Source organism: Scedosporium apiospermum, assembly GCF_000732125.1.
Source record: "Scedosporium apiospermum strain IHEM 14462 chromosome Unknown SEQ_SAPIO_0110, whole genome shotgun sequence".
Lineage (NCBI taxonomy): Eukaryota > Fungi > Ascomycota > Sordariomycetes > Microascales > Microascaceae > Scedosporium > Scedosporium apiospermum.
The window spans coordinates 2937370-2948907 of NW_015971811.1; the positions used below are offsets into that span (position 1 = coordinate 2937370).

Below are 11538 nucleotides of genomic sequence, written 5' to 3' on the forward strand. Positions count from 1 at the left end.
CTTTGCTTGCCAACCTATCAATTAGGTTTATCGACTGGGAGCCAGGATTTTCACCCTGCTCAGCTGTGGTGTAATATCGACCAACCACAAGTACGTTACTTTTTTCCTATACCACATCTAGGAAAGAGGGAGTCTGGCAACGATGATTGGGGTAAAACTGGACAGGCGCATCCACCCTCATGCCCACTCCTACTTTTCCCTATTGTGCATGCATATTTGGCAGTATGCTTTGTTCAGCAAACGAGGATGAGGAAGCTCCTTGTCTATAAGGGTGGCTGAATCACTCTCTAAGATCGAGAGACAAGAGATCGGTCTCGGTAAGTCTCAGATCTACATGTGTTCGATTTCACCGATCCTTGTTTTAAACCTTGCTTCTTTGACCTCAAAGCGAAGTTAGTCTTTGGTTTTCGTTCTTCTCTCCCACATTACCTGCCAGGCGTCCATTCCTCGTCACCAGAGGACACTCGAATAACAGACACCAAGGGCTGTGTGGCGCTCAATACTGCATACACATCATGGAAACCAGAAAGAAGCAATAATAACGCCTTTTCTTTATCACAGCAAAATCTGTCAACAAAAGTCACCGTGAAGCAAGAGGAGCGTCAAACCTGTTGCAACCTAGGAGAAGGAACTTGTCGCTCATCTTCCTTGCAGCTTGATCTTCTCGTCCCGCGAATCTTTTCTCAACATCTTCCACGGCAGCCACATGTAAGAGACCCCTGGCGACGACGGGTACCATTACCCCCACCTCGCACTAAGCTGTTCGTTTTGCTTCTTCATTACTTGCCCATGTTCCCACATTATGCTCTGTACCTGTGTGCGCTACAACTCATTTCGTGTAATATCATCTGTGGACGCTGTCCCCCCCAATCCCCAGCACGATGCTCCCGATCTAGTCATGCTAAACATACCCAGTCCCTCGGTGTCATATCGTCATCACATCTCACATTTTCCCCAACATCTCGTACAACCTTGTCAGCTCTTTGTAGTGCAGAGGCAGTCGCCCTATCCATTCAGCCTGGTCCGCGCCCTTTCTTGGGCTGACGCCACCGGGGGAAGACGCTGGGGGTAGGGAGGGTAACCAAGCAGTTGCACTGACTTCTTTTGCCTAAGGGCTTAATGTACCCAGGGCGGGATGCAAGACGTTATGGATTGGGCGGTTTGCATACTGCAAGAGTTTTTGTTTCTGTTGACCTTGTGCCAATAAAGAGGAGTCCAAGCCCCACAGGTCATATCGATCATATCGACTCCCGCCCAACCAGGCGCATCTCCGAGCTGCTTCATTTCCACCAGGATTGGTCCCGAAGGCCTATGACGAATCATTCTATGGGGGTCAGCATTGTGAGGAGGGGAGATCATTCAGGTTCCAATAAAGACACAGCAACCAATATTACCTCTACTTCCCAACTCTACTTACAGCGCGCCTTTGCGTCAGAGGCAGAGGCGAGTGGTCTTCGGTAAGAGCAAGGCTCTGAGGGGTCTGCCTAGAGAGAGATAGGCAATATTTCGCAGTGCTTGCAGGCGGGTATAAGGGTATGAGACAAATTAATCCTTTGTCAACTCAGGCAGCGTCAACTGGTCCAAATCTGGATGGCAATGAAGGGTGTAGATATCGTCGGCATGTGTTTCCCGGAAGACACTCTCTCATCGCATACAACATGCAATGAAGCCGTAACCGAGTTGGAGTTATCGACCAGAGTCGGTTAGGTTTTAGGCTTGCTATGTACCTGCGCGCATTAGGTTGGTTCTTGGAGCACGCCGAGGGGATATGAGGAGGGTTTTGTCGTCGACCGACTCCGAATCAACACCCACTACATTAACAGCCGAGTTTTTATGCCACCTACCAAAGGCAAGTGCCGTCATGATCCAAGGGATCAAATCGACCAACTTCATAATGGAGAGGTCCGAGAGCAATAAGAATGAACTCGGTAAGGAGTGGAATGGCCGTCGAAATGGGAAATGTGCCCGTTTGTGGGATAATCAGATCGCGAACTACGGCGGCGGTGGCCGACATCTGAGCCAGAAAAGTCCTCTGGGGATCGCCGTTGAACAATGACGTCTCTTGTCGACCTAGTTGAGGAAGTAGTTGATCTGCACCTGCTTGCTCCTCCCCTTGATCACTTGGTCCCTTTCGTGTTGGCAAGAACTTTGTTTGCTATAAAGCAGCAGGAGCCTTATCCGAGCAGCTAAAGCACCGGTACCTTGTGCGACCAATGACTAAGTGATCAATGGAGCGGTTCTAAGGTCGGGGGAAAAAGGGAAAAAAAAAAAAAAAAAAAAAAAAGGAATTTTCGTAGCTATACAGCAACGACGAGCACCTCGACGATTCGAGACTGGGAGCGAAACCAGTGATCTTTTTTTTTTTTACCACCTCGCGCCCCTTCGTCCCCCCTCCCCCCCTTCTCTCTGTTCAATCTAAAAGATACCCCATCTTGGAAGCTGCTACGTTAACTCTGAGGCATTTACCTTCGAGGAAACTGGTGGTTTTGTTATATTCAACATTAGATGCCTCTTCAATGACTCGGCGGAAATGATGATGCCAGAGGTGTAGATCACGCGGGACAAGGAGCCACGCTTAGAAACATGATTTAGGGTATTGGCCCTTTCAATTCATGGCGAGGGAGAATGGATTATGGCCTCGGGGACTTGCGTTGGGGAGTTGGCGGGCATGGTGGCCTCGAAAACGAACCGAGTCGGTGACACCCTGAGCAGGGACTCTGAGCTCGGTGTCGAGGTACCCCTCGAGATCAGCAATGTCTCCCAAGGAAACAGGAAACATCAAGCCTGATCGTCGTCACAAAGGTACTTGGCGGTGGGACCGATTCTCGCCCAAGCAGAAAGACCTACTCGCAGATGTGCTGGTGGGAAGGAAAAAGGAAGGGAGGAAATAGGAATCGAATGCAATGGAAGGGAAACCAAGCCAGCCACTTTTTCCAACTAACCGACATCGCCATAGCCAATGGCCGGTGCCCCTTCTCGGATAATAGCACGCCTAGGCCTGAAAGCTCCGGCTCACGACGTCAAGGTGTGTCTCTAGGCTCTCCATGTCCTCTTGTCTTGATGGATTCGAAAAGGGGTACGGGCACTACGGGAAGGCAGTTGACTAACTGCCGAGCTGGCGTGTCTTTAAGATTTCTTCGATGGAGACCATCTGACCTTGGGCTGCAGCTAGCAGCTAGCCAGAGTCGGGAGGATGGACGTGATCCAGTAACATCAGGACGGTATGAGCTGCTCGGGCAGGTCTTCCAGAGAAGCTACTTTACCTAGCTCCTCTCCATCCGCAAGTGCCTATTTATTGGAGCATGGTATTCGGCACTTAGCAGGATGAGATGCAGGTCTAGGCTTGTTCCATGCGCGAGATCGGATCAGATCTACAGGCAAATATGGAAACATGATTCCCTTTCAACAGAATGGCGATGGAGAACCCGCGAGGGATTGTTGGGGATGCAGGTCGAGCCTTGAATAGCGACAGAGGCAAGCTGAGCATGGAGCACGACACCACATACATCCGCCGAGGTACAGCATGCACAGAGACAGATCAACTGATGACGATAGTGGTTGTAGACACCGCCAAGCTGAAGAGTTATGGATGGATGGATACTTTAGTTGGCAGGATATCTCTGTCAGGCTCCGTGACTACCAGCTCGCTCGACCTGTGTGCAACGTCGGATCGCATCCTCGTTGGGAAATGCTCGCCCAAGTTGTTGAGATCCTCGGTCCATTCATCTCGTGCGAGCTTTTTTCTCCCATCCGGGTCTAGGCTACATGGGCAAAGGTGTCTCCTCTTACCCAACAAGGGTTAATCTCCGAGTTACATCATCGGGCCATGGCCCTCTGAGACTTGTTCATTCCAGAATATGAATGATTACAAGTAGCCATGGGATGCAACCCTTCAGACCGTGGTGCTTTGCCCAAGCGATCAATGGGCGCTCCCCCTTGCATTACAAGGTTTGGGATCCATGACATCGCGTCCGCGTTCCCGTACCCCGGTCTCAGTTTCTGGCCGACAGACCGCGCCTAAATCTATGAAAGCCTGGCTTCCCTCAGAGAGCTCTAAATCCTACCTTGTCGACTTGTTGGGACAGACACGTGCTAAAAGGCCTAAATTTTTCTCGCCCTCACCCTCTTTTAGGCTAGCTTGTCCGAGGATATTCGGCGCATCAATCCTCCCGCGGCGAGGGACGGGGTCCAACCTCTCCGATTTATCAGATCAGATCAGTTTTAAAAGGCTTCTTGGATAGAGAAACAAGATATTATTTTCTTGGAGAATTGATCTGAGAACTCACACTCGTGCCGTCTGTAATCGTAGCCATCATTGACATCTTCGACGAGGATTAAAAGGGACAAACAAAAGGGAGAGAAAATAAAGCAATCACCGCCCATCATGAGCTTCCTCGCTTTCGACAACAACATCTCCTTCTACACGGTACGCATATCTTGAGCTCGCCACTAGAGCTATACTATGCGCCAATGGGCGGATATTATGCTTCTCTCAAGTTGCTGGGAATAAAGTTGGACCGTTGGACTTGACGCAAGAGCTGACGATATCCACCATCTCAAAGGTTCCGGCCGCCCTCTTCCTGGCCTTCATCCCCCACGCCTATGCGGTCTCCTTGGGTATCTCGAGGTACGACCCAGGCAATCCCCGCAAGTTCGAAGCTACCGTTTCCAGCGATTCCACCCTCAACAAGGTTGTAAGTGAACTCACGCTGTCTCCTTAACTCCCCAAGGAGGTCGAAAGGTCTCCGTAATGCTTCCCCACCTCCCCCGAGCGATATGCATCATTCTCGCTTCTCACCCTAGTCTCATTTTCCTTTTCCCGTTATTCCTATATCCAAAAGCAAGTACTCATCCCTCCCAGATCAAAAACCGCATCCTCCGCGCCAAGGCCGCCTCCACCAACTCCTTTGAAACCCTCGGCCTCTACGCCGCTGCCGTGGTCGCGGGCAACCTCGTCCAGGTCGACAAGGACACGCTCAACTACTTGACGGCGCTGTACATCATCAGCCGCGCGCTGTACGTCTTCACATATGTTTGGCTGCAGGACAACAGGGCGTTTTCGCCGCTGAGGACGGTGTTTTGGGGAGCGGGGATTTGGAGTATTGTTTCGCTTTTCATCAAGGCTGGAAATGCGGTGGCTTAGAGAGAGGGAGGTTCTTTTTTAATCAAAAGTATGTAGGGGGAAGAATGGGGGCGGTTTTCGAAGGGAGAAGAAGTGATGTGTTCGGATGATGCTCGAGGCATGCAAAAAGAAGATCCTAGCTTCTGGCGGTGTACTATAAGTGTGTCACAAAGCAAGAAGGGAAAGGAATTTACTTCTTGGCAAATCAAGCAAGGCATTATCGGGGAATTCTCTAAACTATATTTTCAACGAGGTGAAATGAGCCCAAGGCAAAGTTGGACGGGCCGATGGTAGGCAAGGAGGATATCAAGATTGCTTGAGAACTTCTCCTGGCCTCAAGAGATTGGACGTAAGAAATAGAAGCCTTATTCAGGATGCGTTTAACCCTTTTGTTTGCCTCAATGGACTTGTTCATCAAGTGATTGATGGCCAAGCCTCACGCGACAGGAAGTGATCATATAGGATCTTCTCTCCCTCCAGATGGAGAAGCACTACAACTTACTTCATAATCGCTTGGCAGGAATGCTGACAAGGCCTTTCAATTCCGAATATAGCATGATCGGCTTTGCTGTCCGCCGAGCTGAGCGGGATGCCCCTGAGAAGAATGCTGTCGAGGCAAGGAAGGAGAGGCACAGGGAGGCAGAATTAGAGGCAGGCAGGGAGGATTACTCAACACCAATCTAGCTTCGAGCAGGGAGGACTAGATGGCCGTTGCTAGATGGGTATATAATTCTTTTCGTCGTCGGATTTCTGTTTGCTCCGGTGCTTCCAGTCCACGCAGAGAACTCCTTGGTTCAACAGAGACTTCTAAAAGAGATTTCTAATAGTTTTATCCCACCTTCATCGGCAATCCGGGTTACAAGCCAATTACCGAAAAGAAAAAAAAAGGAAGAAATCTTCCCAGATCTGCTTTAAGCTACACAGGGGAAAAAAAAATGCACTTCTCTACCACTCTCCTGTTCGCCGTCATATCTCTCGCCGGCGCCTTACCCCACCCGGCCCCCAATCCCGACTCCGGCTCCGGCCCCGAGATCCGGACCCCGACAACTACGCGGGTGGCACGAGATGAAATCAAATGCGACATCAGATATTGCCAAGATGGGATAGAGTACTGCCACTACTGGGAGCCGCCGAGCGGAGGCTACGATCCCGTCACTGGACGGTGGGAGCATGGAGGAGAGGTGCGCAAGGCTCTCGGCCCATGTCCCTCTTAGGCAGGCGGTGATTAGGCAGGACCAGGATGCGTTTGTTTCATCTATTGGAAATGCTTGAGTCTTATGGTTTTGTTACTTTTCGGAGATTTTGTTTGCTTTTCTCTGTCGATTGGAACCGGGGACTGATGTGGTGATGGGTGGAACTATGGGGAGGTTAACACGAGAAACCATCCTAACTCTGTTAATCAAGAAATCCAGGATAGAATGAAAGGCAGAATGATAGGAATGCTGAAGTATGTACTCTGGGGTTTTTATAAAATGTATTTACATTGAGAAGATATGCCGTATGTGTCCCACCCCTCCACATGATGGATTCCCGTCCTTCCTAGAGATCATGTCCGTATAAAGATGATTTTTTGCTTGTCCTTTCGTCCAAATTTTACGCTGAGCGAGGAGTTAGTCCACTGTCAACTTGGATACAAAAGCTCATGTGTGCGAGTTCACTTACCCGGTCCGCTGACGTCGGTAGTGATGGTGCCATCCTCAATATAGACGCCCGAGAAGTAAAAGTCCTCGTTCTGGTGGGGATAGCCGTCACGGGGAAGCTCGAGGACACCTAGATGCCAATCCGCGCCGTTGGAGGAGGTGGATGCCGCAACGGGCGCGACTTTTTGGGTGAGAGGCTCGTCGCCTTCGGAGTGCCAGAAGCCGACCTTGTTGGCACCAAAGTCCTATGGGAAAGAGCCGTGTTAGATGTGCCATGAGGTTTCCCTTCCCCGCCAATTTCTTCTTCGCCGTTGGCAATCTTTGCTCATTCCTCGCTGATAGTGTTCTGTAACTCACAATCTCATAGGCAATGTTATGCCACACATCAGGAGCCCACTCCGTCTTCCAAAGCCCCTTCTGCGAAACCATAAACTGCAAATTCGGATTCTCGGTCCCCTGCTCCCCGGAAATCCACCCGTACTTCATCTCCGTAAAATGGCTCTCAAAGAAGCAAATCTGATGCTCCTTATTCACGCTCGGTGCATTCTGCGCCTTCCTCATCATCGAAAAGTGGTAAAACACCTTCCCCTTGTTGATGCCCGCCGTCGTTTGCGGGATGAGCTCGGTGCGCCGCATGGTCTGGCCGTTCCAAAAGGCCGTGCCGTCGAGGGTGAATTTGGCGCCCTTTTTGGAGGAGGTGTCGGCTGGGTTCTTGAAGTCTTCGGAGAGGTTGATGTAGGAGGACGTGGGGCTGCTGCCTTTGATGTACCATTGGTAGGCGCCGACTTGGTTGGACCAGGACCATTTGTCGAGGTCGGCGGAGGAGGAGAGGTCGTTGAAGCGGCCGTCCCAGATGACGGCGGCGTTGACGAGGGCTGGCGCGAGGGCCAGGAGGGCGGATGGTGAGAGCTTCATGGCGGAAGCTGGGGGGGATATCAAATGCGGGAGGGACGAGAGAGGCCGAAGGAGGAAGAAGGAAACGAAGGACACGAAGGGACACGAAAACCAGGGAATCGGATAGTAGATTCGAGTCTTAGGGAGTGCCTCCTCTTTAAGCTTCCGGGGAGATGAGGGGGCGAGATATATATATACCGCAGCAAAAACTCCATATTGATATATTAGATGCATAGATGTAAGTCTTCTCTCACCTTCATATACTCCGCATAGCAATCAATGGACGCACACGCCACGGAAAAGGGGAAAGAAGCCTCAGAGAATGAACTTCTTCGTCTTCCTCACCCTTCCTCCCCATCCCTTCCCCATGAGCGCACCGGAAGACGGCATCCTACATGACGAAACCCAAAGCTTGACTATTGACATTTCTCCAAATAAATTATCAGAATGCCATCCAACTGGCCACGAGGCCGTCCTCTTTTTCGTTCCTCTCTCTCGTCGGGGGCCAGGTACAGGCCACGAGCAATATACACAAAGTGGCATCGCGGTCCGGATGTTCCCACGACCGCAAGTTAAAATTGGGGCCATGGCTGTACCAAGACAAGATTTATTACTTTCGTCGCCGTAGAATTGGAGGAAGAAGGAAAAAAAGGCAAATGAGATTGAAGGAAAAAGGACTCCGATATTAATTAGCCTGTAAGATACTGCTGTCCGCTCCCCACACACGCATTTCCCAGTAATTTGGACGGCCATGGCTCACTGGGGGAATTAATATTTCGCGATGGCTCTCGCTTCCGTGGTACCTATAATACCGGATTCGTCTAAGATCGTCACGGAGGGTGCTGGTAAATCGCGGTTATGGGTACGAGGATCAGGGCCAGGGTTAGGGACGGCATTGGAATCGATCGCTGCTGTAAGGAAAGGCGGGATGAACGCGAACAAACGGGTGGTAGAGTGGAAAATGGGGGCGCTAGGAAATTGGAGATGTGAATCAAAGTGTCGAGAATGCCCAGATGAAATATTCACGAGGCTGATGGTGATGAAGATTTGGGGTTGGAACAGGGAGTTGATGCAATGCAATGCTCTCTTGAATCTATATCCGATACCATACGAAGTAGTCAAGTAGTCGGACTCTGGCATCTGGTCTCATTTACTCGATTGATCTGTCCGCTTTAATCCCAATTACCACATGAATCCATAGTCAAATATATGCCAAACAAATAAACAAGATATAAACAGTCCGCACCCCAAGTAAACCAGCTTCAAATGCTTAAACAAAAAAATGCACATAAATCCTCCCATCCTAGCTTCCCATGGTCCATCCCTTCCTTACTCAGACCTAGCCCTCCCCCGGATCCCCCTCGCCAACCAAACGGCAACAACCCCAGCAACGCCCGAAACGCCCAACAAGATCCCCAGACTCTGATCGCCAGGCGTACCGCGCGGCTTCTGCCAAACCCCAAACACCAACAGCGACACACCCGTAGACGCCAACTGCGCCGTACACATGGCCATATTATGAATGCCCAGGATGGCGCCCGCCCGATCCTGCCGGACGATGACGACCGATTCCCGCACAGCAGGAATGATCCCGTCATCGTCATCGTCGCCCGAAAGAAGAGGCCGTGGGTCGTAACAGGGTGCCTCCACCGCGCCGTCAACCGCCTCGTCGCGCCTATCCGCCCCGATGATGGCAAACGGAGCCCACGCGAACATGGCCCACGTGTATCCCAGCAGCGCGACCAGCGTCGCTGCCAAGCCTACCGTCTCCACGAACGGCGCCGCGAGGAGGATTCCTGCCAGGAGAACTAGCGAGGCGATCCAGGCCCTCTTCAACGTGAGCCCTCGAATGGGCAACAACAACCTCCAGCTCCACCTCGAAACGACCCGGTCCTCATACTCCCCGGCGTCATCGTACGTCGGCTCGACAATCAAAGGCCCCAAAACCGTCGTGCCGAGCATAAGCACCGCATTAGCAAACAACGCCGAAGTCCCCTCCCTCGTGCCCTCCTCGTATAACCGATCGAGTTCGGTGGGGTCTATGTGCGGATTCTCTCTCAGGTAGGGCTCGACGAAGATCTCGGCAACGTACATGGACGCGTAGAATAGAACTGGGTAGAACGCGAAGCAGGCGAAGAGCTGCACCGTGCATAGCGTGCGAATCTGTTTCGAGAGGGCGCCGACTGCCCCAATCGTTTCCTTCAAATATCGTTGGAGCCCCATGATGCCGGGTCCACCATATGGATCTTCTTCTCCTTCTCCTTCGCCCTCTTCTTCTTCTCCTCCGTAGGCTTTATTCGGGTCGATTTCGTGAACGCAGAGAGCTGTGACAAGAATCGTAAACGCCAGTACTAGACTCGCAAAAGCGCAAAGAGCCTTAAACTGCGTATCCCCAAAGAAGTTCGCCGGAAGATACGTCCTCAAATCAATGCTCCCGGCCAAGAATCCAATGATGTTTCCGACAGCAATGCTCCTCGAGGCCATCCCATTCGCAGCCTCCTGTTGCCCCGGCGCACAATCAATAATCAGCGCCCTCAACGTAGGCTCAATAGTATTCAGCCCGAACTCAAGCGAATAAACCGCCAAGAACGCCGCCACTTTCACGGCTACCGCGTCGCCGTTCCCTATAATCTCCCTCACCCACGCGAGGAACATGATGGACGCGATGGCCCAAAAGGTCCCCGCCACGATGAACGGCCTTCGTTTCCCCCACGAGAACCGCGACTTGTCGCTGAGCATGCCGACGTAGGGTTGCACGGCGATGCCCATGACGGGGCCTGCGAGCCTGACGAATGCTAGGAGGACTTTGCTCATGCCGAGGGAGAGGAGGTAGGGGGAGCCGCTGGACATGTCGACGGACCAGGCGACTTGGAGGCCGCCTATGCCGATTGAGAGGAGGATGAGGTACCATGTGCTGCGGAGGCCGTTGACGGGTTCGGGGGACGGCGGCATGCGGCCATTGCGGTTGCGTCGACTTGTCGCGCCGTGGTTCTCCTGGAGGGCCCGGCGATTCGAGAGGAGGGGCGAAGATTCATTCCGGCCCACGGTCATTGTCTCTCTTGTCTTTTATTTTTCCTGGCGTTCGTTTCTTTCTTACTTTCCTCCCTATTTCCCGTGGGTTTTCTCCTTCTCCTTCTCTTTCAGCTCGTCGAGGGCCCGTAGGCGAACGCCTTTATTCGCTCACGTAGTGTCCAAATTACCTCCGAAAAGCGAGCGAGGGCGTACCATCATATAAACAACGATCTCGGGGGGACGTACTGCATTGGCCGGAGGGGATCTTTGGGCGAGAGCAAACTCTGAGAGAATCAACTCTGAAAAGTGTCGCCAACGGCGGCTACCGAGGCATTAACTTAAGAGACTTGGCGCCCAAATCTGGCGGGATGCATCCGCTGCAGCATCGGCAACACGGAGTTGGTCACGTGGGGCGCAGCTGGATCTTGAGAGCAGAACAGCCATGGAAGGCAAGCCTGGAAAATATTCAATCTCGTTCCTCGTGTTACAGTTATTAAACGGTGAAGAAAGAAAATGGTAAACCGTTTACAGATTTTGTGAGTCGGCGATAACGTCATATAGCTCAAGAGAGTTTGCGCTAGGATGACGATCAGATCGCGAATTAATCCAGAAATGCCAATGTCTGGTCCTGGTTCCTGTTCCTGGCCCGGACATTGGCAGCAGGGTCCTGGCTAGCCCTTCAATTCTAGAGTTTGATTGGTGCTCGGTTTCTGCTCATCGTCAGGCTGAATGAATCGAATCCCCCGTGTGCCTATCGGAAGCAGCCCGTTCGATCCCGGATGGAGCTTTGGGCAAGATGGTCAAAGCCCGCACCATATCCAAATTGCAGCAGACATAACGAGTTGAACAGGCACTCATGTAGCGGCAGAC

The 11538-nt window shown here is 51.8% G+C and overlaps 2 protein-coding genes and 2 pseudogenes across 2 annotated transcripts; 2 read left to right on the top strand and 2 right to left on the bottom strand.

Moving 5' to 3' along the window:
- Positions 1-4384: 4384 nt before the first annotated feature.
- Positions 4385-5143, top strand: SAPIO_CDS7743 (uncharacterized protein; the record flags this gene model as incomplete). The annotated part of the gene is made up of 3 exons (XM_016789545.1): positions 4385-4426; positions 4563-4694; positions 4862-5143. The coding sequence occupies 3 exons, from the start codon at positions 4385-4387 to the stop codon at positions 5141-5143; spliced, it is 456 nt and encodes a 151-aa protein (XP_016641372.1).
- A 914-nt stretch (positions 5144-6057) lies between these two features.
- Positions 6058-6336, top strand: SAPIO_CDS7744 (annotated as a pseudogene; the record flags this gene model as incomplete).
- Positions 6337-6715: 379 nt separating this feature from the next.
- SAPIO_CDS7745 (uncharacterized protein) lies at positions 6716-7677 on the bottom strand (the record flags this gene model as incomplete). Its single annotated transcript, XM_016789546.1, has 3 exons — positions 6716-6720; positions 6785-7007; positions 7120-7677. 3 exons carry the CDS (start codon positions 7675-7677, stop codon positions 6716-6718), a joined length of 786 nt encoding a protein of 261 aa, XP_016641373.1.
- Positions 7678-8985: 1308 nt separating this feature from the next.
- SAPIO_CDS7746 lies at positions 8986-10707 on the bottom strand (annotated as a pseudogene; the record flags this gene model as incomplete).
- Between the last annotated feature and the right edge of the window lie 831 nt (positions 10708-11538).